The sequence below is a fragment of the Phycodurus eques genome, chromosome 15, assembly GCF_024500275.1.
Source record: "Phycodurus eques isolate BA_2022a chromosome 15, UOR_Pequ_1.1, whole genome shotgun sequence".
Taxonomy (NCBI): Eukaryota; Metazoa; Chordata; class Actinopteri; order Syngnathiformes; family Syngnathidae; genus Phycodurus; species Phycodurus eques.
The window spans coordinates 15,132,255-15,157,412 of NC_084539.1; the positions used below are offsets into that span (position 1 = coordinate 15,132,255).

The 25,158-nt window shown below is 39.8% G+C and overlaps 1 protein-coding gene across 4 annotated transcripts in view; it reads left to right on the plus strand.

Moving 5' to 3' along the window:
• LOC133413589 (PALM2-AKAP2 fusion protein) overlaps positions 1–25,158 on the plus strand; it is a 74,880-nt gene that overhangs the window by 36,034 nt on the left and 13,688 nt on the right. For all 4 annotated transcript variants that reach the window (XM_061698160.1, XM_061698162.1, XM_061698161.1 and 1 more), the window contains exons 8-10: positions 822–1,649; positions 7,230–7,303; positions 24,800–25,021. In XM_061698160.1, coding sequence (XP_061554144.1) covers positions 822–1,649; positions 7,230–7,303; positions 24,800–25,021 — 1,124 coding nt within the window. The remainder of the gene's footprint in view (positions 1–821; positions 1,650–7,229; positions 7,304–24,799; positions 25,022–25,158) is intronic.

Consider the following 25,158-nt stretch of genomic DNA (forward strand, 5'->3'; position numbering starts at 1 on the left):
GAAAACCCACGCAGGCACGGGGAGAACATGCAAACTCCACACAGGCGGGGCCGGGGATTGAACCCCGGTCCTCAGAACTGTGAGGCAGACGCTCTAACCAGTCGCCCACCGTGCCGCTGTTTAATGATAATGTTTTGTTTTATGATAATGCTTTTCTGAAATGCTTTTAATTTGAATTCCATTTAAATAAAATGAAATGTGTTTTGCCTGGTCTTTCATGTTTTCGTAAAATAATTGTACACATCTTAAAAATTCTGCCTGGGTAATCAAACATATTAGCACAACTGTGTGTTTTCACATTTACTAAAAAGTAGGGCTGTGAATTTCAAAATAAGAGAGAGGAAATAAAAACAAAGTATTATAAGTGTATAAGAATAATTATTTGAAAAAAGTAACAAAATACAGATAATACTTCATGTTATGATCATATGGGTAGAAGCAAAATCATGCATTGTAAAAAGGCATTATACATAGGTAGAAGGGTTTTCCAGAATTTTGAGGTCAACTTTGGGGGTGCGCATTACACATGAGAAATTACGGTAAACAAATTAATTAATTAGATTAATACTTCTCTGACAGTGTCAATCAAAACAGAAAATTATTATCTTTGTAAAAGTAAAATATTTCATGCTCTTTTTCATACGTATTGCCGCATATGAAGTTGGGGCCTACAGTTCTACAGGCTAAGCTTTGTAATACTGTGATTGTCTTGAAGGTTTTTGTCCCCAACTTCACGCTTCACTCCTTCCACCTTCTCTACCCCCTCACTCTTCCTTCACACCCCACTCCCTTCTGCATTACCCCCTCTCCCTTTGTAACAGCAATGTTTGCCATGGAGATCAACGTGGAGCATGACCCTCAGACTGGCGAGCAGCGCATCCTGTCAGCGAGCCGTGTGAGCCCCTCAGAAGCGGGGTTGCGCGGCGTCAAGGTCTACGACGACGGCAGGAAAGTGGTCTACGAAGTCACTTCCTCCGGGGGCGTGTCCACGACTTCGCTAGAGAACGGGTGGAGCTCCTCGCAAGTCGACCAGCTAATCCAGAGAGCAGCTAGACCTGGTGAAGGGGGAGATCGTAGGGGGGGTCAGGTGTTGGTTACCCCGGCTGCCCCGCAGGCCTACTTCTTGCCAGCAGCTGCGGACGATCTGTCCCCACCATCCTGCGCCCCGCCATCCATCCCGTCGAGCCCGCCTGCCCAGGTCACGCTGCAGAGGGAGACTCGGCTAGGCATGATGCCACCATCCTCGGGTCCCATCATGACGCAGCCTGGCCCTTCAGCCAGCCCAGGACCAGAGCTTAGCTCCGTGCCCCAAACCAGCGCTGAACACCCAGTCACCATGGTGTTCCTGGGCTACCAGGACCTGGAAGACACGAGCGAGAGCCAACGGCTGCTCGGCTTTGACGGCGCCGTCAAGGCCGAGGTGGTGCTGATCGATGAAGACGACGAGAAGTCCCTGCGGGAGAAGACGGTTACCGACTTGTCCATTATCGACGGCACGGCGGCCGACCTCGTGTCGGGTCGACCGGTCACGTCTGAGGCCGTCAGCACAGAACTCTCATCCGATGGCCGCGAGCCAAACAGCGCCGCCTCGCCCCCGCCAAATCCCGACGCCAACAAAGCCCCGCCTCCTGGTCTCACCCCTGCCACAGGTACAGACAAGAGGAAATGCTGCAAGTGCTGCATAGTCATGTGACTGAATCTTCTGCTTCCTTTTTATTATTATTCACAACACCCCTCTTTTCCCTCTGTCTTTGGATGGTTACTAACTGAAGCCCCTTCTCCTCTGGACTCTGAACGGCTGCCACACTCACGACCGCACGCGCACACTCATCGTTTGACTTTACTCTGTTATGCCTTCATTCAGCCGTGCATTTCTGCTTTTTTTTCTTCCTTTGTGCCAACACCGTGGTTCTAACCTCCTGACAGTTTAGTTCAACAAATTCAAACCAATCAGCAGGAACTCATCTGTAATAATTCTGCTACACTCGTGGCAAAGAAAGACAGAGCGCTGGAGAAACATCCGTGTTTGTTTGGCAAGCACGGATAGAAACGGCTATTCTCACCTAGATTTCACAGTCACTGTGTTTCCAAGCAGACATTATGGAACCACACAATCACCTTCAGTAAAAACGGTCATAAAACACTTAAAAAATAATAATACAATCATCTATCAATTGTTTTTCCTACTCTGTCTCGTTAATTCCATACACACAAAGACAGACACAATTTAAAGAAACAAGTGTTGGAGTGTGGAGAAGGTGTGTGTCTTAGCAGGGAAGATGGGGAGGGTCCTTGTTGCCTTGGTTTCTTCATGTGCCTCTTTTATTCTTCGACCTGAATAGTCATAACAAATAACTGAACATTAAGATTTTCTATTAATTACTCTTTTATTTAGTTTATTTTTACCAGAACATGTTTTTGTTTTGGAAAAAAATTCAGATAATTTTTAGGATTGTTCTTTCAATGCAAAAGTGAGCTTTAACATCGTCGTCATCGGTTCTTGTTTTGTCCATCAACTCAGGCTATTCCACCGATGAAGTCATTTCCTCATATTCAGTCACTTCCTAACTCAGCAGCCAATAAGAAGCCATGAAACACATTGGGGAATTGTGCAGCCATTTCTCTCTGTTTATCTAAAATCACAAATTCACGAGCACATTGGACACACCACCAGTGACAACAAATAGCGTGCACACAAAGATTAATATAAATTGCCAACCACCAGTATGGTAGTGTAGTGCTTAGCGGGTCTCCATCACAGTCAAGAGATTTGAGATTTGTTTAGCAGAAACATGCGTGTTGTAAGTGAAGGCTCTACATTTTTCATATGTGTGAATGTGAGTTTGAATGGTTGTAGGGCTGGGGGAGGGGGGTCGAATAACTCTGCTAAGTCGACTTAAAAAATGTCGACACAAAATGTATGCCTCGAAGCTCTGCCGGGACAAAAAGAAAAGAGAGAGAATCCATGTTTCACACAAACATTTATTACAGACGGACGCAGTGTTGTACATAAACTTTGCCAAAAACAACAAAGGAACGGCTGTAAGTTATTTTTAAGACACTGTTAGATGTATAATGTAAATATAACATGAAAAGTATGTTAGCTGAAGGTAGTTTTTTTTTTTTTTTTTTACCGAAAATGGTAATCACTAGCGCGCTGATGCTAATCGCTACTGCTAACTGTTTAGCATATAGCATTTTGCTGTCTCAAATTCTGTACACCAAATTTCTACCATGCACTCAGTACCAACATATGCAGTTTAAAGATGGACTTCCATCCCTCATAAATGACAGTAAAATGCATATTAGTAGTAAAAAAAAAAAAAAATTGTATTAGTGGGGGGTGAATCGATTCTCAAAACATTCGCTATCGACAGCCCTAGTTGTTTGTCCTGTGATTGACCGGCGACCAATCCAGGATGTACCCAGCTACGTGCCCAAAGTCAGCTAGGATAGGCTCCAGTTTCCCGCAATCCTAATGAGGACAAGCAGTATAGAAAATGGATGGATAGCCAAGCCGCCGGAATTGTGACAGACAATTTTCAAGGTAATTCACATTGTCTGTCACAAATAGTGGCTAATAGATGGCGAGCACCAATTCATTGGTGGGGGCTTCGTCAACCTGAATAAAAACCGCAACTTACACATGCACCTATCAGGTATGATATTAGATAGGGGGACTAGGTGGCTTCACTTAGCTTTACTATGTATCTAATACATAGATACCGTGTGTTTCGGTTGACATATTCACCATAACACAGACTGCCTGTACAGAAGACATGGCATCTGTAAAGCTGTGTTTTAAGAGTGCGGAGGATCGCAGCTTGGAACATGCCAGGGCAAATATTTCAACAAAGCTGACGGGAATTATCATTATATATATAAATAAAATACATATAAAATTACATTATTATTATGCAATTATATAAATGCATTCGTACAAATAAAGGTCTAATTCCCCAAAGAATGCCTTACCCATAACAGAGGCTTGGTACCCTCTGCAGTAAGAAAATAAAAACCTTTGTCACTATGTGAGGATGTGCGTTACAGGCAGTTTAAGGTTCGAACTAATCAAATCCACAAAATATATTGAGTGGTGCTTTTATGGCTTAGGTGTGTAATAGTCATGTACCCTTGCCACCTTTAATAATAATTCAATACATCATATCATCTTGGAACAAAACAATTAAGATTAAAGAGTTTAAAATGTGACCAAACAAAAATCAAAGCTATTTCTTCTCTAAATGGTCCTGGTAAAACCAAATAATAGTTTGCCTTAAAATAAACATGCTTTATTTAGTGCGATTGGCCACTGCTGCTGAGTGACCGGCCAATAGCACGCCTTGCGTCGGGATTCTTGTGTAGGTAAAAAAAAATGTAAATACTGTAGGCTCTATATCCAATCCAGCAATTTATTTTTCACATCTATAATACACGAGATACACTATTATAGACATTTTTATTGTCCAATGATGCAATATGACAAGATATTTCTATGTTTTCATTCTCCTTCGGTACTTATTCTCGCATTTAAAACACACCCAACTTTTGTTTTGCTCCCTTTGACATCACAGCCCCATGACTTCTAATTCCTTCTGCAGATGTGTCACGCTGACTCCCGAAGGCATGCGATTATGTTAAAAACAGTTTACAGAGGCAGGATCCTAACTATCTCAATAGATGTGCATGGTTGCCCATTAACTGCATGCTAAGCATGTGTTTAATTTCCCTCCCACGCAGACCACCAACATTTTTAGATTAGATATTCTGGCAACCATTGGGAATGCAATTCAGGGGTAGAAGCTGTTGTCATTAGAGTAGAATAAATGGTTGAAATTCCTGCGATTGGCTGGTGTAGCCCACCTCTTGCCCAAAGTCAGCTGGGATAGACTCCAGCTCACACTCGACCTTAATGAGGACAAGTACAATAGAAAATAGATCGATGGGTTGAAGTTTGAAGTTAATTTGAATGGTTGTGATTGTGCTACCTGATGGTAAAACATTAATTGCAGCAAGCACAATAGATTTGTGTTCCCTTCTTCAGTATCACAGCATATTCAAAGTTTGCCTTCTGAAACGGTGCAGACTATGCAGAGATTTATCATCAAGAAGCATCAACGAAAGGAAATACAATCACCATTTCCAAAATAGTTAGGGTGCAAAAAAAATGGAGAAAGTTGATGATGAGCAGTTTGCGTGTCTGGGTTTGCTAGTGTGTTGTAAAAGTTTGGTCCTCTTTCAGCTCCACTTGAGTGGCACTCTGTGAAGTACTACTTTAACGCTCTAGGAGGCGCCCTTTCATCCCCTCTGCCTGCCCTTATGGTTTATGGACTGTTTATTAAAAAAGAGCCATTTTCTATTGTTCACATCGCTCTTTCTCTATGGTTCTTCAGTCTCACTATCACATCCTCCCCTATCTTTCACCATTTGTATCCTCTCACTATCTTTGGACAAATAAAGCTGAGTTTCTCCAGTTCAGCCCCTGCTGTCTCTTGCTTGTTGTTCCTTCCATCTGTCTCTCTTTTTAACATTCACCATTGGCTGCTGTCAGAAAAGGAGCACAAGCTCTCCTCACTGCACCCCGAGCTCATCCGATAATACCCGCTGCCACTAACAAGTGCACTGTCTCTGGCCATGACACGAAAGGCACACCTAAGTAGGCCTATTGGGGCAACACTGAAAAGAAAAACAATTACAAGAAGAAAGAAGCAACATTTCTGAGAAAAGGAAGTATTTTTCAAGAAAAAAAACCCTACTCTTTATCCTCATAGAATACTGTACGTGTAACATTACATATTTCTTTTTTTAACAAAATTACAATATTCTCTTTTTCAGGGATACACATTTGATATAGATAATGCAAAAGCAGTAAAACAACAATGCACTGCACTGCATCATGGTGAGAAGTGTTACTTTTTCTCATAAGGGCAACAGTTGTCAGCATGAGGTTAACTACAATTATACTAAATCAACACCTCTCTTGTTAATGTAAAAATCACCTATCTTTTCAATGGCTGTATTTTTTTTATATACCTTTCCATAGTAGTGTGCCTAATGTTGTGGCCTGTGATTGAGCACCTTGCTTCACTTTAAGTTCAGTGTGTTCAAAAGTCTCACATGCCATATATGATTAAGTTAACTAATGTTAAAGCCAAACGTGGTACAAAGGTTCAGTATTACTGTAAAATGCAGTGTACGTAAAATGATACATATAATACAACTTATTTTTTTATGTATAAATTATACAACTAGAAACCAATTACAACGATGTCAATACACCTGCAGTGGGAGCCCTTTTGATTATTAGGCAGCCTTTTATTTTGTATTCACAGTACATTATGCAATAAAAGACAACCAGAGACCTTTTACTAGCTTACTGTAAACTGTACGAAACATGAGATGGTAGGTAAGTAACAAGGAAGAGGACTTTGGCGGAAGAGAGCTTTTGTATTTGCATGCAGAGGAAGCAAGATGAAGTATTTATTTTGTAATCTCAATCAGTAATAATTCAGATTAAACTGGTGACAACCAGATCCAGGCCACACACACATTCTATTCCTGGTTGTGTGATAATAAACACTGATCAGATTATCTTGGGGCAATGACAACGTAACATAAAGGATATGACTGTTTCTACATCATCACATGATGTTTGGCATGTTTAATGCATGTAGCTACAGAACCAAAGTTAGTGTACTTCTCGAGGCCACATCTGCTTTAATGAAAGCACATGAAAGAAAATTATGTTAGGGAATTAGGATTGTTAAAACGAAGTCATTTTGACACACGACTTACTTTCTCTAACAGGGTAGATATTCACGTATTAAGTTCTTATTCGGTACAGGTGCACCCACATTCTGAATAACAATCAAGCAAGCCCAATTTTTCTCTCTGGAAGATACTCCAACCTTGACAGAACCAAAACCTTTGATAGGAGTGCCTCAATTCTCCTTTGTTATTTAGGTTTGCATTTAAAATGGTACCTCAGAGTACTTCACGGTGATGTCACTCACTGCCCTTGGTATGTAGGAAAGCAGATATAAATAGATAGATAGATAGATAGATAGATAGATAATTTGTCACATTTACAAATCTAAATTATTAGTTTTCTTCAAATTTGAAATTTTAAGCATTGTGATAAATGATGATTGAAGAGAAGATTACAGAAAAGTGCTCTTTTTATATTTTCTGTACATATTTACAAATGTATATATATTTTTTCATCACAGACTATGGCGTTCTCGGGACAACAACGAATGGACATCCAGCCGTGATGCCGAGCAGAACTCCTTACACTGCCATGGTGAGTGTATGTTTGTCTGTGTGTAATAATGAAACCCTTCACTCGTTTATCTGTAGTTTTAACTACAGACAAACAGAATGGCGTATCTGCTTCAAGTCAGGGAACATGCAAAATTATTTACTCGGTAATTCCCTACTTTACATATTGTCAGTGCTTGTTTTTCCGAGTAATGGTTTAGTGTTGAAAAAAAAGTTTTAAGTCAGATAAACACCGCTGTAAGACCTTCACTTTATGTGGCTTAACACAGGTATTGAATTCCCTAAGGAATTGCATAATGCTGGTTCCTTTTATTGGTTCTGTGACATTTGTGCATTTGGTTATGTCACACATTTATCCAGCTACTTTTTGCCTGGCAGAATTCGTAGGGCTCCTTCATAACAGACCCATTGGCCAATGAAAGTATTGGCTTATGCCAGCCATGCTCACTGTTGTTTGAATTAACTTATAGGGGAAAACATAAACATACACAAACAACATAAGTGATGAAAAGATAGCTTCGTAATTTGTGTTGGACACTGGAAAACTTTGAAACGCTATCCTGAGCAGATGTTTACCCATCCGCGAAGACACCATTCCCTAATTTAACCATATCCCACCCTATAACGCAAGCACCCATGAAGATTCAATTCTGTTTTCACTCATGGAGGCAGCACTTCAGTACCAAGCAACCAAATTAAACTTTTAATATTTACAAATTAAATATATGTAGGTGTAAACACCTACATATATATATATATATATATATATATATATATATATATATATATATATATATATATTATAGCCCAGAAGTGTTTTTCATTAAAAAAAAGAAAATTCCTGTAAATACGAATTTATTACTGCATTAGCGTAGGTTAGTGATTACTGCATTAGCGTAGTGACTGACTATGATATGTTCTGACTTAGGTATAAATTTGGGGTATGTGGCCGCCAGTGGAGCGGAACTCTATTTTAAGCCAATGACGTCCGGTACAGTGGACCCCTGCAAATTCGCGATTCGGTTCCTTTAAAAATTAAACTTCAAACCCCCACCCCTTACACTGGTGGTCCCCAACCATCGGACCATGGACCGGGACTGTTACTGGTCTGTGGGACATTTGGTACCAGGCCGCAGAGACAGACTGGACAAAAATAGTTTATTGGTCATCAGAGTGTAAAGGAAATGTTATCCTGAAAACCAAGCATCCAGCTGTGCCTCTAAACATATTCAAAGTGACCCAAATTATATTCTCACCTATTCTCAATATTGAACTAAAGTAAATTGAGGGCCCAATGACTGGATTTGCCTCGGGCCCCCGAATGACTAGCTACACCCCTGTCCAGAACTCGTTGTGCAACTGAATAAATGAAACGAAGGTCCTAAACAGAGGCAACCTGATCCGCTCAGGGTCAGCCCCCATTGTGTTCGCCGCCCGCTGGCACGCTGATTGTTTCTAGAAGGACTCCGAACACACTCCCGCCAACTGCATTCATTATTCAGCACACGTGCCGAGAGAGAGAGAGAGAGAGAGAGAGAGAGAGAGAGAGAGAGAGAGAGAGAGAGTGAGGATGGGAGGGAGGGGGGTGAGCGAGCAGGAGAAGACAACAGCCCAATGCTCAAAACTGGCGCGTGCCATTGACTGTTAATGCTGGACAGAGAGCACAAAATCCCGGACCGGAGGAGTAAACACTTTTCTATCACGTTTTAGCGCATTAGTGAAGCAAAACAAGACAAAGGAGAAAGAAGAAGTCACAGCCAGTAGGTAAGTTTTACATCTGTCATTGAATCCCGGTCATTGTTTGCCTCTTATGTGTCCTACCGTCCAATTGAATGCCACCAAAGCCTGGACTATAGCTATACTACAGTGAAAGTGCTTAAATATAAACATGAGAAGATATTAATAAATAGTGCTAGACTATTAACTGAAAAACGGGTGTATATATCAAACAGAAGAAGCCTACAATAACATTGATTGGCTTCAAAGGGTGAAGGGCACTGGAAACTGCAGCTGTTGAAAGCAGGAGGAGGGCAGTGGGGCAATAGAAGCCTCACTGCAGTCTCTTCCTCAGTCTTTGTGCTCCTTTTTTTTTTTCATATGAGCCTAACGTTAAAATATGAAAAATCAGGCATTTTCCTCTTTGTGTGTGTGTGTTGCATTAAACAAAATAATCTGCCAATTTTTCATTTTTGATTCCTAATTGAAAATGAACAATTGATTCACGAATTGCCTACAGTACTCCTCCGCCACATCACTTTAACCTACATTCGGAATGACCTTAACCCACTTTTCAAATTGCACTGAATAGACACAGTTACAGACTAGTCGTGTCCGCATGTGACAGGGCGTCTTTTATGTGTGCAATCCAGTATCATCATGCCGGATGTATTTGTTGCATATTCATATCATCTGGGTTTGCATTGAGAAGTATTGTATGTCCAGTACCTGTTTATTATCATGGTGGTAAGCACCTCTGCCTCACAGTTCTAGGGTTCCGGGTTCAAATCTCGGATTCGGCATTCCTGTGTAGAGTTTGCTTGTTCGCACCGTGTTTGCTTGAGTTTTCTCCAGGTACACACCGAAAACATGCATGGTAGATTAATTGAACGCTAGAAAATGTCCTCAGGTGTGAATGATGGTTTGTCTATATGTGGCCTGTGATTGACTGGCTACTAGTTGAAGTTGTACACCACCTCTTGCCCAAAGTCATCTGGGAAAGGCTCCAGCTCACCACAACACTAATAAGGACAAGCACTATAGACAGTGGATGGATGGAAATTTTTCAGTGATGTAGTGAATGCACTGCATTAAACTGAGCGCTCTTTCTAATATATCGTGTACCTAAATAAGACAACTAAGGCTAATAAGTGCTCATAGTGGCAAAAATAACCCTGCAAAATGCTGAGTTGACCTCTCGATTATTATTATGAATTTGACTCTGCTGTGTAGCTTTCCGCATGATATTGACTTTTAAAAAAACAACAGTAATATTACACCATTACTGGACTAAGCATGTTTGTGAAAATGTTTAAAATTCATATACACGCAACAGGGCAAGCAAGCAATAGTTAGTATCAAAATAAATGTTAATTTGGAAATCCGTCAATGCTGCACAGTTGTTCTTTTGCTGTCTCTTTCTTGTAGCAAAGAGTCCAATATTCTGGAAGCACAAGCGGTTTGGGTAATTAATAGCACACCCATCACAAACAATAAAAGCATTTTGTTCCTTAAATGGATGTTTGAATGCATTCATATTAAAATATATATATACATATAGGTACAATAACAGGAAACTAGTCAGGCTCGGTCCTCTATAATATGATAAGGAGTAACCTCCACAAACTCATTATCCCAAAGACAATGGTGCAATGGTGATAACGGTGCCTCCATAGTTTGTAGGTCGGTCTGTCAAAGTATTTTAAGTGAAACTGGTCTGTGGCACAAGAAAGGTTGAGGACCACTGGCGTAAATAACGTGGGGCTACCATGTTTAAATCGTCGCAACAAGCAGCATATCATGCACTGTCTTAAAAAAGAAGCTTCTTTCAATGACAATACTGGATTAGTCTTTGTACCTTTCCAGAGGCTTGCAAGTACTTAATATACTTGGTATCCATAAGGTAGCACCCAAGTGACAAGCCATTGTACCCTTAAAGTTACAATGGTTTTGTGTTTTGAGGGTAGCTTCAAGTAAATTTCCCTTTCCACCCCTCTCTGCACCACCAAGTGAAAGAACACAGACAGCAGCAAAAATGTAATCAATGTTGTCTTCTTCCTTCCAAACCTCTCCCTCTTCCCAGAAAGATTCACACCGACATAATCATAGGTTCGACAACAGCTGTTTGGTTGATAGGGCTGAAGGTCAGGGGGCGAAACAGGGTTCTGAAGGGGAACGGATGAGAGGGGGGCGGACATAATGACAATAACATGTAAAGCTCCAAGGAGAAATAAAGGGCGGTCGTGGTGCGAGAAGGGTGTCGTCGCAGCAGTGAACTGCAAGGCGGGTGAGGGAAATAGGAGGGTCGGGGTGCGTGCTGTGGAGTATGCAAGAAGGAAGTCTGATCAGCCTCACACAGCTTCAAGTGTTGTTGACATTAACAGCTCGCTGGCCTTTCAATGGCCCATCTGTTGATGTGCCGCCACTGGCCGCCTTCCAGGAAGGAATTGCATTCACAGTTTTAAGGGCATTGATGTTGCTTGATTGATATGCTTTGTGTTGGATTTTTACTATAACTCGACTCGGATGAGCTTGGCTCACAAAGTTAGTCAGCCGATCACAAGTTGAGAACATGAATAGGAGAAGAAAAAAATGGCTTACCAGAAAGCATGTGAGAACCCCTCAGGCAAAACAGAAGCTTGAACATTATTTTCTGAGTGTTTTTGTTTTGTGTGTTTGAAAGAGCTGCTATTTTAAGTAGATCCTCAAAAAGTCATTGTCACGCTGTGTTCATTTTTATATATTTTTTTCTGTGGATATATATATTTTGCCCAGCTAGTTCCTGTTCCAGGCTCTTGTCACATCATGGTAACAAAGATGTCATATCGTGTCAGAGATCAAGAGGAACCACAGCAATCATCATCTGTCAAATTTTCAGGCAATTTACATTTCACAGTCTTGATTTTGTCAAACTAAACAACAATGTTCACACTCACTAGCCACTTTATTAGGTAGACTTGCATTACCCAAAAAGATCTAATAAAGACAAGCCTGTCCTGGATTTGCAAACTGTAGTTTAGTGGCTCAAGGTTGCTATAAACTTCTTAGATACGACATTCAATGTGTCAATTTCTGACTGCATTCTTTTCATATGTCGTAAAGTATTAGGTCTTGAAACGCAGTTGTTAAAGCTCACTGAACTAAAGTCTAGCAAGATTTTATTGGCATCTCAAAGTGAGGAAGTGCGTAACAAAGGTTTGAAGTGTATTTTTTTTCAGAGAATTCAGGTTAAATTCTGAATTGTATGACTTCAGAGCCATTGAAATGAAAACATTACACTGTAATGATAACATTTAATGATGTGGATTAGAAACACCTCCGTCATAGGCTTTTTTATTTTTTATACAATATGAAAAGTCCAAAATGTTTAATACTGTCAACTTGAAATGCAAACAAATCTTGAAATACATCTCTAATTATCAAAAGAAAATCCTGCACTTTTATTTACCCCAAATATAGAGGAATGAAAATCACACACACAAAAATGTATATCCATTATCTTGCAGTCATGGAAAATTGTATTTGAGTTTATGGATAACCTTCATCTTGAACCACATTTTAGGACCAGAAAGACTTTTTATTATGCTACTAAGCTTATCGACTTGGAAACAACAGTGAAAGTCTAAATGAAGCATGTAACAAGGTCATAAGTTTTGCATTCCATCGCATAATGGTATTTTGTCCACTGTTTTGGTATTTATGATCCATTGAGGCAAAGAACAAGAGAGATGCAGGAAATCAAACAATGCAAGCTGAACACGTGATTGCCACCATTACACAATGCCCGCCACCCGCTATTGTCCACAGCATCCACCTGCTATTGGTGTGCTGTGCTGCACAATTCATTGATTTAACACAAAGCAAAGTGCAAACACAAGCATGCATGACATTGAACAAGCCAGAAAGAAAATACTGTACAGTGGAAGAGGATATAATTGCAAATATTTACAGATTTTTGCTTTTTTATATCACTGCGCTCAAATCTCATCCGTAAACAATAGCAAACTTGAGTCTGACCTTTGACCTTTTGTTTTTGATGGTCATGTTTTCAAACATTACGTGGAATATGGCAGGTTGTGGCTTAATAAAATGTGTCCCACTCAGTCCTCAGTGGGGCTGACACTATAAAAAAAAAATTTGTATTGATTATCCTATAGATGTTTCCTATTGCGTCGACCAATTTTTGCCGTCAATTTAGCCGAGTTAGCTGATTTTTTTTTTTTTTAATTATTATTATTTATTTTTTTTCACAGTCCTAGCAGCTTTTACTTAAAATGCTGACAGTTGGGGTTTTTTTACTGGTGAAGTGAAAAAATCTTGAAGATTTTGCTTTCTTGTGAGTCATTGAATTAACATTTTCTTGTAGAAACACTGTTTCTGAGAACTGCTGCACATTTATCAAGAAAAACATTAAGCTACTGTTTTTTTGAACAGCCCATTATTCCATTTCTGCAGTTTTTCTAAATCCATTTGGACATCTGGAAATAAAAGTTATCATTGAGATTTTGAGCTTTACGTTTTTCTAAACACATTGCTTTTATTCTATACACAGCTGTAAATGTTGTATGTGAGTTTCCCACACGGGTCAGCTACATGTTAGGATTTATACTTGGGTTGAGGTTAAAAATAGGTCAGGCAACAGGGTCATAGGGTTAAGTATCAGCAGGTTGTCACTGTAATATGACCTCATCTGTGGTGTCATATAAGCAATAGATACAGTATATACAGTATACCCGGTACATACAATAGACACACTGGTTCAGCAATTTGAGGGTTGCTTTTGAAAATAAATCTTGTATTTTCTTCCAGAATATTCTCTCGAAAGTAAACAATGTCTAGTCTCTGTGAATGCAGCGGGCAGATGGAAGGACAATTCTATTTAAATAAAACAGGAATACCATAAATCTGCGGCTCAGACATGCTGGCTCGCAAACTGTTTTCTTCCTGTGTGAAGCCTCCTTCCTCTATCTAAATTTTGCAGGCTTATGAGCTAGTTTCCTGAAATAGACAGGTGATTAGCACAGTACTGCTCTCAGTGTATGCCACAGCAAAGTGATTTAATACAGTGAGCTAGCACTGGGAAGAAGTTTGAGTGTTAAACATGTTTTCCTGGGACTAAAAAAACGTCAAACAGTATGGATAGATTGGGATTGGGAGGTCCTTTCTAGAATCAGATCAAATGTATTTCCTGTCGAAGAAGAGCACTTTGTGGATGGATGCTAAGGTCAGATTCCAGTTTCAAATGTCAGCAATCAAATATCTGCATTGTTGTGAGCTTTCATTTCGCTCTTGGCGTTACTTAAAACTAAAATACTCAAAGAGTTGTCTGCACGACATTGGTTGTAACTAAAAACAGCTACAAACTGACTGATCTGACGTCAAAAAACGACACCATTACCGTTTTCACGTCAACACTGAAAATGGTATTCTCGGTAATACACATGTATGTTATTTGTTTATAATAGTTAAAATTTACTAGCCCACCACCCATTGTAATGTTTATGCCAAAGCTGCCCTACATCAGCATTGGTAAAAAAAAAATTAAAAAATAAACAAATAAATAAATAAAAAAGTTTCTCAAATACCTAATACACAAGCATTTAAATGTTCTTTAACTGAAAAAAAAAATAATTTAAAATATAATTGTGTTCTTATCCGTGAAATTTCAAACTGAAAAAAACTGAAAAAAATCATATAGCATGTTCATATTCAAGATATCAAATTGTATTTATATACCTAGTTATATAATTACTTTTAACGGTGAATGTTATTGGTGCTTAATTCTTGACTTCTCAGAGTAGTAGTTAGCCGGCTCAAATTTATGTGGGGCAGAAAAAGGTAACTTCAATTTGAAATTTCTCCTTCCTTTTCAAAACGTCAGCTCACTGAAATTGAAAGTGTCTGCATTTCAGAACTTCATGATGCTGGATGGGCTCTGAGAAAAAAAACAAAAAAATTGTGGTGATGAGCTTATTAATTTTTTAACCACTGTGTGTCATAGCCAAAACAACTAAGGTGAAACATGCTGATTTTGCAGCACTTGAGCTTATAATGCCTCTCCAATTAAGTGTACTATGACTTACTAATAAGTCAAATTCTAGACTTACAAACGAAAGGTTATTGATCATTAGTTTCTTTGAAAGTTTGTGAACTTTCCATAAATACAGGACAAACTTAACAAGTAGTTTCTGTGCAACTGTTCACTAAAACTAAGACTACATCATGAATTACAGTACACAAATCTTATATTATTTTCTGTGGTGTCTGAAATGTTCGCATTGACCACCTTGTCAGTAGTGGTAAGAGTAGCCTGTGGTGTGTTTTGGAAGGTGCATTAAGCTGTCTAAACATAGACGCTATCCTGTTGTCACTGATCTACTCTTGCAGCATCAAGTAGTTCATTTAAGACTAGGCTGATGTCAAGCAGCTAATTAGAGCTTAATGATTGCTACCAGTAGAATCAACATTGGTGATTGGGTTAAAGTGGCTGTCTGTGTTCGCCTTACTTATTTATCTAAAGCAGTGAAAAGGCAGTGATGTGCTATTACAAATTTGGAAATAACTGGGCACCAAGCAAAATTTATTTCATTTAACACCCTACTCTCCAGGCCTTGATTTGAGTTTTTTGCCACCAGTATTTAGCCCACAAGCCTACCTCCTAACCTGGTAGCCTCAGTGTATGTTTTCTGCACTTAGAATCAAGAGGGAAAAATGTTGTGGTAATAGTTTATGGACAAAATGTGCAACTTCCCAGAATCCCCGGAAGTTAGTAATCATTTGTGGTTCTTACTTTTCTATAGTGGGGAATTTCTGCATAGAACAAGTCAGTGAGATGTTTTGTTGGATACTAATCAGCAGAGATGGAAATCACCAAGTAACTTATGACATTATACTATTACGATGCTTTACCCAAACTCAATCAATCATGATACACAATATATTGGAAACAAAAACCTGGCTGATAACAACAAACAAATGAAAACATACGCTTGTGAACCATGCTGTAAAGCAAGGCTGTTAAAATTGTAGTTATGGTTTCCCTCAGATGGTCCTTATGACTATGAAAGCATATTCAGTAAATGTATAATCGCCTCATCATATTATTATATACACAAATAACTGATGGGTAACTAGCTTTGAAATCCAAAGTTAATGAAAATAGCTTGTTCAACTATTCCGTTTATTCTAGAAAAGGGGGTTGGTAACAAAAAAATGCTTGAAATATCTCAATATTAATTAAAATTGCAAATTGTCTTCACTTTTGAAGACAATTTGCAAATTTGGGACAGATTTTAACAACAAATATAGAGTAGACGCTCATAATTTGTTTTTAGTGGGACACATAAAATCAGATCTGGTACTCGGGCCTTGAGTTTGACAGCAACATGCATGCACTTAAATGTAATAATAATACCTTAAGTGCTGCCAGTGGAGGTATTCTATGAACAGTAGAATGTAATGATAAACGATTTTTTTAGTTGTTGTTTTTTTTAGTATTGACGATGCATGCTGTTTTCCGTTGGACAGTGGCATTATCGATTACATGTGTTGGTGTATTGATGCTGTACCCTAACCCGTCAATGGCCAGTATACTAATTATTGCCTATTAAGGAAGTTTCAAACACCAGTTTTGCTGTCATTCTTGAACCAGTGTACATTAATGCACATCCTAATTTCATAAATAATACAGACACAGTGTCACAGTGCAGGCTCGCAATGTTTGTTCCCAAGATAAATTATTATTTTCGCAGAGACATCTGGTCTCCAGCTGCAAAATGCATAGTCGACAATAATTCTGCTCAGGTCCAAGACATAATTTATATTATATGGCTGGTCCGAGTTATCGTAGACTGTGCTGTGTCCCAGTTATTCCTACACTTGTGTTCGGTGGGCGGGTCATTACTCTGGATCTCTGTCCAGTGACTATGTGACTACAGAACTCTCTGCTTGAAAAGAGCTCTGCATCTCTTCAAGTGTTCAAATGGAGCATTAGTATTCAGCATGGAGAGTCTCACTCTATGCCTGCATGTTGGAGCCTTTATTGTTGTTTCTTCTGGGGGGTGTCTGGGTTGTGTTGTAAAAGAGAGAGAGGAAAAAAAACACAGTACGCCATGAGTTCAAACATGCAGTACATTTCTCTGTCACACAACTGAAAAATCCAACCTAACTTATTTGTAGTCTGGTTTTGTAACCTCCGGCAGTGGCTAGCTGAAATTACTTTCATTGTTATTCTTTTGGAGTGCTGCAATATGCATGGAGCTCAGTCAGACGGATGTACAATAGACACGCTGGTTCCTCTTATTGTATATTAATACTCCCCTGAGGTCTGTGTGGGATGCCACTGTTTCATCAAACCACAGTGTTTAATGTATGTGTCACCAACCATTTAATTTTCCATGCTTCTGTCAAGATTAACTCAAGTTTTATCTACAATGATTAATATTCTTCTAGGTGAACGTCAGTGTGAACCGTCACACTCTAATATTTTATTGGAAATTTGTGGAAGCTGTTTTTGGTACCTAAGGGGTGGGAAATATTTTTTCACTTCCAGGTATCCCAATACATTTGTCCAGATAATGTATACAGTAGGTGCATTTCATAACTCTAATAATGAGTTTTTTCTTTGTGGTTTATTTTGGGGTGACCTGATAAATTTGAGCCTGACAGCGCATTGTTTCTGTATGTTGTGATGTAGCGCAGGTGGCCTTTTGTTTTTGGTTGCAATTCCGATGTTAGGGGGCCATATCCGTGGATACAAGTTAGCACAGGTTTCCTGTTTAGAGTACATGTGATCTGGAATAGGCTTTAATCCAATCTATGCTAAACCTTGAATAGCTTTTATTGTCCTTGTCATCCAACAAAAAAATATTCTTCTATTCAAACACTTGAAGTCTGACTGCAATTTATAGTTTGAAACTGGCCTTGTATTGCCCGTGAATAATACAGCTCATAATATATAAACAGTATATTTGAATCTAGTTCTACTTGCCCCTTTAAACGATTACTGGAAAAATGTGATAGGGAAGAAAGATTTGATTGCCAAAGGGACAGATGAGAACTCGAAAAGAACCCGACCAGCTTGTAAATGAACTGAGGTATCAAATTCAAGTCTCACCACTTAAAGGGAAAAAAAACTTGCAGTTGCTGAAATGTTAAAGCAGTCAGTTGGTGTGTTTCTGATCAATCATGACCAACTTCCTTGACACAAGACTGCTTGGGGCGATGCTCTGTATTGACCCGTTAGCCCTGACCCAGTTGCACAAACACACACATGATACTTATTGTAATATTTTATCCTCACTTAAGGCAGTATATTTGGTGTTTTGCGAGGCTAAGGATATTGGTAATTGCTGTTGTACATTCAAGGAAAGTGTTTCCATGTTGATCTAAGGCTTGTGAGCAGCAGAGAAAGTTAACTGTGACTCTATATCTCTGGTTTCCCTTTCTGGGATCCTGTTACCAAACACACACAACACAAACACACATGGACTTGTGTAGGGAGCGTTGCCTATACAAATGTGACTCATATCCGTGTTTAACCCCTTGATTTTATACACCATGTTAAAGCCTCATGGAAAAACCCTGATTATTAAATACTTTCCCACATAACTCTCCTCCCGTCCTGCCTTAAAGCTTAAATTAAAGTTTAGAAGCTCTAAGAGAATGATGAGGCACCAGGGTGTATTTCATTAGACTTTTAATAAAGGGCGACTACGGAAAACATACAGCATCCTTCTAAATGTCATATGGGACTGAGTCAACAGGCCTAAAGTGACGATGACAGAATGAAATATAATTACCTTCTTATCATCTCCTCCACCTTTCTTCACTCATCATCTGTTAATCAGCAGAAAGTGGGAGGGGCTGGCTTTTAGACAGGAAGGGAGAAGTGGGCAGCAATAGGATGGATGGATGGATGTTTGCTGGGCCATCTGCACAGAAGGCATCTTTGTGCGTGAGGGCATATGGAGAAGTGAGCGTGCACATACGCACGCACACACACACATGCGTGTGCGCTATGACATCACAGCTCAGTGAGCGTCCAGCAGGAATGCTGCTGAGAGAGGAGAGGCTTTGTGGAGGAGAGGAAAGAGATGGGAGGGGAGGAAAAGGAGGGGGGGAAGAGGAGGAAAAGGCTTGGCCAGGGAAAAGTCTGGCACTCCCACAATCTGAAGCAGGAATGAAACAAGGCTGGAGCAAGCAGAGCTGAGAAGGATTACACATTATTGAAACTAGTGGAAGGAAGTCTTTTAAAACTGAAAGGCACCTTTTGAAGATTAATGGCTTAAGAGTCACCGAGACAGACGTGCTGTTGAGGCTTGTGAAAACTATAGGTGAGTAAAGCCATATTAAAATATTCCAATTGTGTGTGCAGTAGATGTGATAAAGACATGGATATTGTATTTAGAGAGGATGTGCCGAGTATTAAAAAGAAAGAGAGAAAAAGGTCTTAATGTGCGTGTTTGTGATTGTGACTTGCGTGCGTCACAGTATAGGAGCATCATAAGAGTTTCCAGATGTGTTTGGGATGGTGACAGCCAGGGCGAGAACCAGCATTTAGACTAACAGCTGACACACACACACTGTCCATGTGTGTCTTTATTTGGCCTGTGATTCCTTTCCACTCAATTGTATAACACAATATTCCTCCATAACTTCCTCTGCTGAGCTGTACCCAAACCAAAACGTCTTCTGATAACTGCATAACTTACTGCAGTTAACAGTAAGTTATTTAAGTGTATGCGTTTGACTTATTTATAATTCCTTTATTCCTGCATTCTTACGCTCATGCAAAAGGACTGTTTTCACCTTTAACTTTGCAGGCAGCATACAGTGTCCTTCATCATATTCATTAGTGTTGGAGCTTTGAGCTAGCTAGAGTATGTCTGGAATGTCAGCTCACCTCATGGAGACACAAATACACATGGACACACACTTGCTGTGCACTGACACACGCACACACACACACAAACACACGCACACACACACACACACATACTACCCCCAATCCATTATGTTTTTGCTCAGGTTTGTGTGGCATAATTGCATAAGAGACATCCCTGTCGTATTCTTTTCCTCAGGCAGTAACAGGATATCCTCCCTCTTCTGCTTAGTCCTGTTTGATGGATACACACTCCTCCTACACACAAATTCCAAAAGTATACAGGTGGTCAACCACAACAAGATAAAAGACTTTATGTGCATACAAGTGGCAGCTGATGCTCATTTTCAGTAATAAAATTAACGATGTAAAATCATTTGACCTGACGCTATGCAAGAGAGTGAGGGAGGGCGGGTCAAAGACACTTCTTGAGAAATAGTTCAAAGTTGTGTCAATGTATGGTTTTATACTTCTCAAAGCACTCAGTTTATGCCAAAGGTTTCCATCATTACAGCGTGTCGGTCAACTCTTGGGTGTGGTTGCACCTCAGTTCTGACTGCCCATTATGTGCTTTAACGCTATGGAGCATAGAAGGAAAAACAGACCAAGGAAACACAGGAACATTTGTTCCCATTACACGTCATAAAAATCTAGTAAATATAACTCTCTATACACAGGAGTGACCTCAGTAATGCCACTATGCTTGAAGGATGTTGCAGATTTAATTGGCTTTCTGTACATTTGGCACAACCAAATTCAACATAATTGCTCCTTTGTTGTGTGTGTTCACATTTAAAATACTGCTGATAGTTTTGCACAGTTCTCAATTTTGCATTTGTGCATCGTTAACATACACTGACTGTGTGACTTTTGTACAACCCCAATTCCAATGAAGTTGGGACGTTGTCCATCCATCCATCCATTTTCTGAACCGCTTCTCCTCACGAGGGTCGCGGGCGTGCTGCAGCCTATCCCAGCTATCATCAGGCAGGAGGCGGGGTACACCCTGAACTGGTTGCCAGCCAATTGGAGGGCACATACAAACAAACAACCATTCGCACTCACATTCACACCTACGGGCAATTTAGTCTTCAATTCATGCATGTTTTTGGGATGTGGGAGGAAACCGGAGTGCCCGGAGAAAACCCACGCAGGCACGGGGAGAACATGCAAACTCCACACAGGCGGGGCCAGGGATTGAACCCGGCTCCTCAGAACTGTGAGGCAGACGCTCTAACCAGTCGGCCACCGTGCCACCTTGGGACGTTGTGTTAAACGTAAATAAAAACAGAATACAATGATTTGCAAATCATGTTCAACATATATTTAATTGAATACACTACAAAGACAAGATATTAATGTTCAAACTGATAAACTGTATTGTTTTTAGTAAATAATCATTAACTTAGAATGTTATGGCAGCAACACGTTCCAAAAAAGCTGGGACAGGTGGCAAAAAAGACTGAGAAAGTTGAGGAATGCTCATCAAACACCTGTTTGGAACATCCCACAGGTGAACAGGCTAATTGGGAACAGGTGGGTGCCATGATTGGGTATAAAAGGAGCTTCCCTGAATTGCTCAGTCATTCACAAGAAAAGATGGGGCGAGGTTCACCTCTTTGTGAACGAGTGTGTGAGAAAATAGTCGAACAGTTTAAGGACAATGTTCCTCAACGTACAATTGCAAGGAATTTAGGGATTTCATCATGTACGGTCTATAATATCATCAAAAGGTTCAGATAATCTGAAGAAATCACTGCATGTAAGCGGCAAGGCCGAAAACCAACGTTGAATGCCCGTGGTACTGCATCAAAAACCGAAATCAATGTGTAAAGGATATCACTACATGGGCTCAGGAACACTTCAGAAAACCAATGTCAGTAAATACAGTTCGGCGCTACATCCGTAAGTGGAACTTGAAACTCTACTATGCAAAGCAAAAGCCATTTATTAACAACACCCAGAAACGCCGCCGGCTTCTCTGGGCCCGAGGTCATCTAAGATGGATGGATGAAAAGTGGAAAAGTGTTCTGTGGTCCGACGAGTCCACATTTCAAATTGTTTTTGGAAATTGTGGACGTCGTGTCCTCCGGGCCAAAGAGGAAAAGAACCATCCGGACTGTTATGGACGCAAAGTTCAAAAGCCAGCATCTGTGATGGTATGGGGCTGTGTTAGTGCCAATGGCATGGGTAACTTGCACATCTGTGAAGGCACCATTAATGGTGAAAGGTACATACAGGTTTTGGAGAAACATATGCTGCCATCCAAGCAACGTCTTTTTCATGGACGCCCCTGCTTATATCAGCAAGAAAATTCCAAACCACATTCTGCACGTGTTACAACAGCGTGGCTTCGTAGTAAAAGAGTGCGCATACTAGACTGGCCTGCCTGCAGTCCAGACCTGTCTCCCATTGAAAAGGTGCGGCACATTATGAAGCGTAAAATACGACAACGGAGAACCCGGACTGTTGAACAGCTGAAGCTGTACATCAAGCAAGAATGTGAAAGAATTCCACCTACAAAGCTTCAACAATTAGTGTCCTCAGTTCCCAAACGTTTGTTGAATGTTGTTAAAAGAAAAGGTGATGTAACACAGTGGTAAACATGACCCTGTCCCAGCTTTTTTGGAACGTGTTGCAGCCATAAAATTCTAAGTTAATGATTATTTTCTAAAAACAATAAAGTTGAAACATTAAATATCTTGTCTTTGTGGTGTATTCAATTAAATATAGGTTGAACACGATTTGAAAATCATTGTATTCTGTTTTTATTTATGTTTAAGACAACATCCCAACTTCATTGGAATTGGGGTTGTAACAAATATTATTTTGGTATTCCATTGCACTTCATTAACAGTATGAAACTTCTAATGACTGAGCAAAATAGGTCACCAAGATGTCCTGAGGGATTAATTTGTCCTCAGAAGATATGAGAACAAGAAGAAACTTACAGGAGAGTGTTGTTAACTGTATGACAGAGAAATCTTTTTGTGGAAAGGCAGTGTTAATAATCCACCATGTGACTGCACTGTTTCCTTAATAATCCTAGCAAAAAGGAAGGAAGGAGAAGAATGAGCTCAGCAGGAGAGCGGAAAAGAGCCAAAAAACAGAAAGGGTTTAAAAAAAAAAAATGTGGGTATTCCATTGCACAACAGTTCCTTAAAGGCAATACTGCACCTCCCTGCACCTCCCTTTTAAAGGGATTTTCCTTTTATCTTATAAGATTTTCTTGAATTGTGCTTCCATTGCTTTAAAAGAGTTTTCAATTTTCAGTTCAAGCACAACATTGGAAATTTGGTTCCTCCCCAGTACTCAAACATTCACTCAAACGTTGAAGAGCACAATATTTTTGGTTATCAAAATAACATTGAAATTCAAATTGAAATAAATATTTGGTGATAAATCACACAAAATACCTGCTTGACCACTTCATACATGGTCTCATAAAACTCCAGTATACTCTTGACAGTCAGTGACTACAAAAACAAGAATCTATGCTGGACTTGTTTTGGGTCCAAAACCAAAGTTTGGAAACAAGTACTCTTAACAAATCCAATATGTGTGAATGATGTGTCTGTTAACATGACACAGCAAATATCATCATTTGAACACAACTTTTAAGTGCAACAGGGAATTTCAATCCAACAGTGACCCAGTTCACTGAAGTGATGGTAATTAAAGCAGTCCATCCAGCCATCCATTCTCAACACCGCTTATCCTGTTCAGGGTCGCGGGGCGCTGGAGTCTATCTCAGCTGACTTCGGGCAAAAGGCGGACTACACTCTGAACTGGTCGCCAGTCAGTCGCACGGCACATATAGACAAGGACAACCATCCACACTCACATTCACACCGTCACTGAGTGGGAACTGAACCCACGCTGCCCACTACGAAGTCAGGCGAGTGTACCACTACACCATCAGTGACCATTAAAGTTGCGTACACACACAAGACCGACAAGCTTTCTTGTGAAAGTCAACATCCTAAAAATCGATTGTAAAGATACAGGGCTGTAAAACAAGAAAGCCAACAGAGCTTTTTGTTTGTGGCTTGTGGTGAATGAAAAGGGACCACCGTTGGGCTTCTGTGAGGTCTGGAATGTGTTGAGTACAAAACCGTAGGGTCACCAGATTTATCACTGTTTGTCCTTAACAGGAAAACCGAATTAATGGATCAATTAGTCCCTTAAATGTTAATATGACATGAAGAACATAATTTTACAATTTCCTTAAGTTGCTCTTCCCTTGAGTGTTCATTTGGGTGTTGTCTACAGAATGTATGAATGTATGTGGATTTGAATTATAATGCTTGCTTGTCAACTTGGTTAATTCCGATATTTGTTGTGAGGTAATAAAGGCACAATGTCTGCATAATGCAGTACGTGACATTCTATTTAACGATTGTTTCAGTAAATAACCGCCATTAGTTATTTTCAAATTAATATATTTTCACAAATTGTTGCCATTTGTTGTCATGACACATAATATAGTATACCATTAAAATTTAGCAGGACTGATAACTACTACACTCAAAATGATGTGACCTTAAGTTATTAGTTTTGCAAAAACAGTCAAATTAAATGTAGGGACTCATTTCTAGGCACTATTTATTGAACATGCATACAAAGGTTGTCACAAAATGATCATTGTGAAAACTCTTCACTTTTTGGGATGGGTTTTTCTGGTTTGTCCTACATCAACTGCTAGGTCCTGGCTCCACTCAGTGATTGAACTAAGCATATATACCATATGTATCACTGCAATGCAGACACACTAATGCGAGTGATGTCTATTGTCTATGTAGTTAAAATCAAACCTTAATAACCCTGACCTCTCACAATTAACCTCAACAGGCTTAGAAAATAAGGATTATTTTGACTTAGAATCTGCAGCTTTTGATTTTACTTTTTTACATTTCACAGAAATCGTGGCATGCACCCGAGGATGTCAGTGGCACACTACCTAAGGAGCGAGCCTTGAAGAGTGTCACTTTCCAGGAATCAGTCAGCATCATCACTGACGGTCCGCTAATCATGGAGGTGGAGAGCCAACAGATCCAGCATGGCTGCCTCAGCAGATCCAGTGTGCAAGGCCACAGTGCAGTCGAGCTGAAGGTAGAGACATCCGACAGCGATGTAGAGCAGGTATGCAGAATCTTACAAGATGGGCATGCATTTATGTATGTATGGCTGTACCCTTAAGGTTAGGGTCCATCTAATGTTGATCTTATAAAATAATGAGTGGAAAAGCAAAGCATGTTCTCAAAGCATGTTCTCAGAAT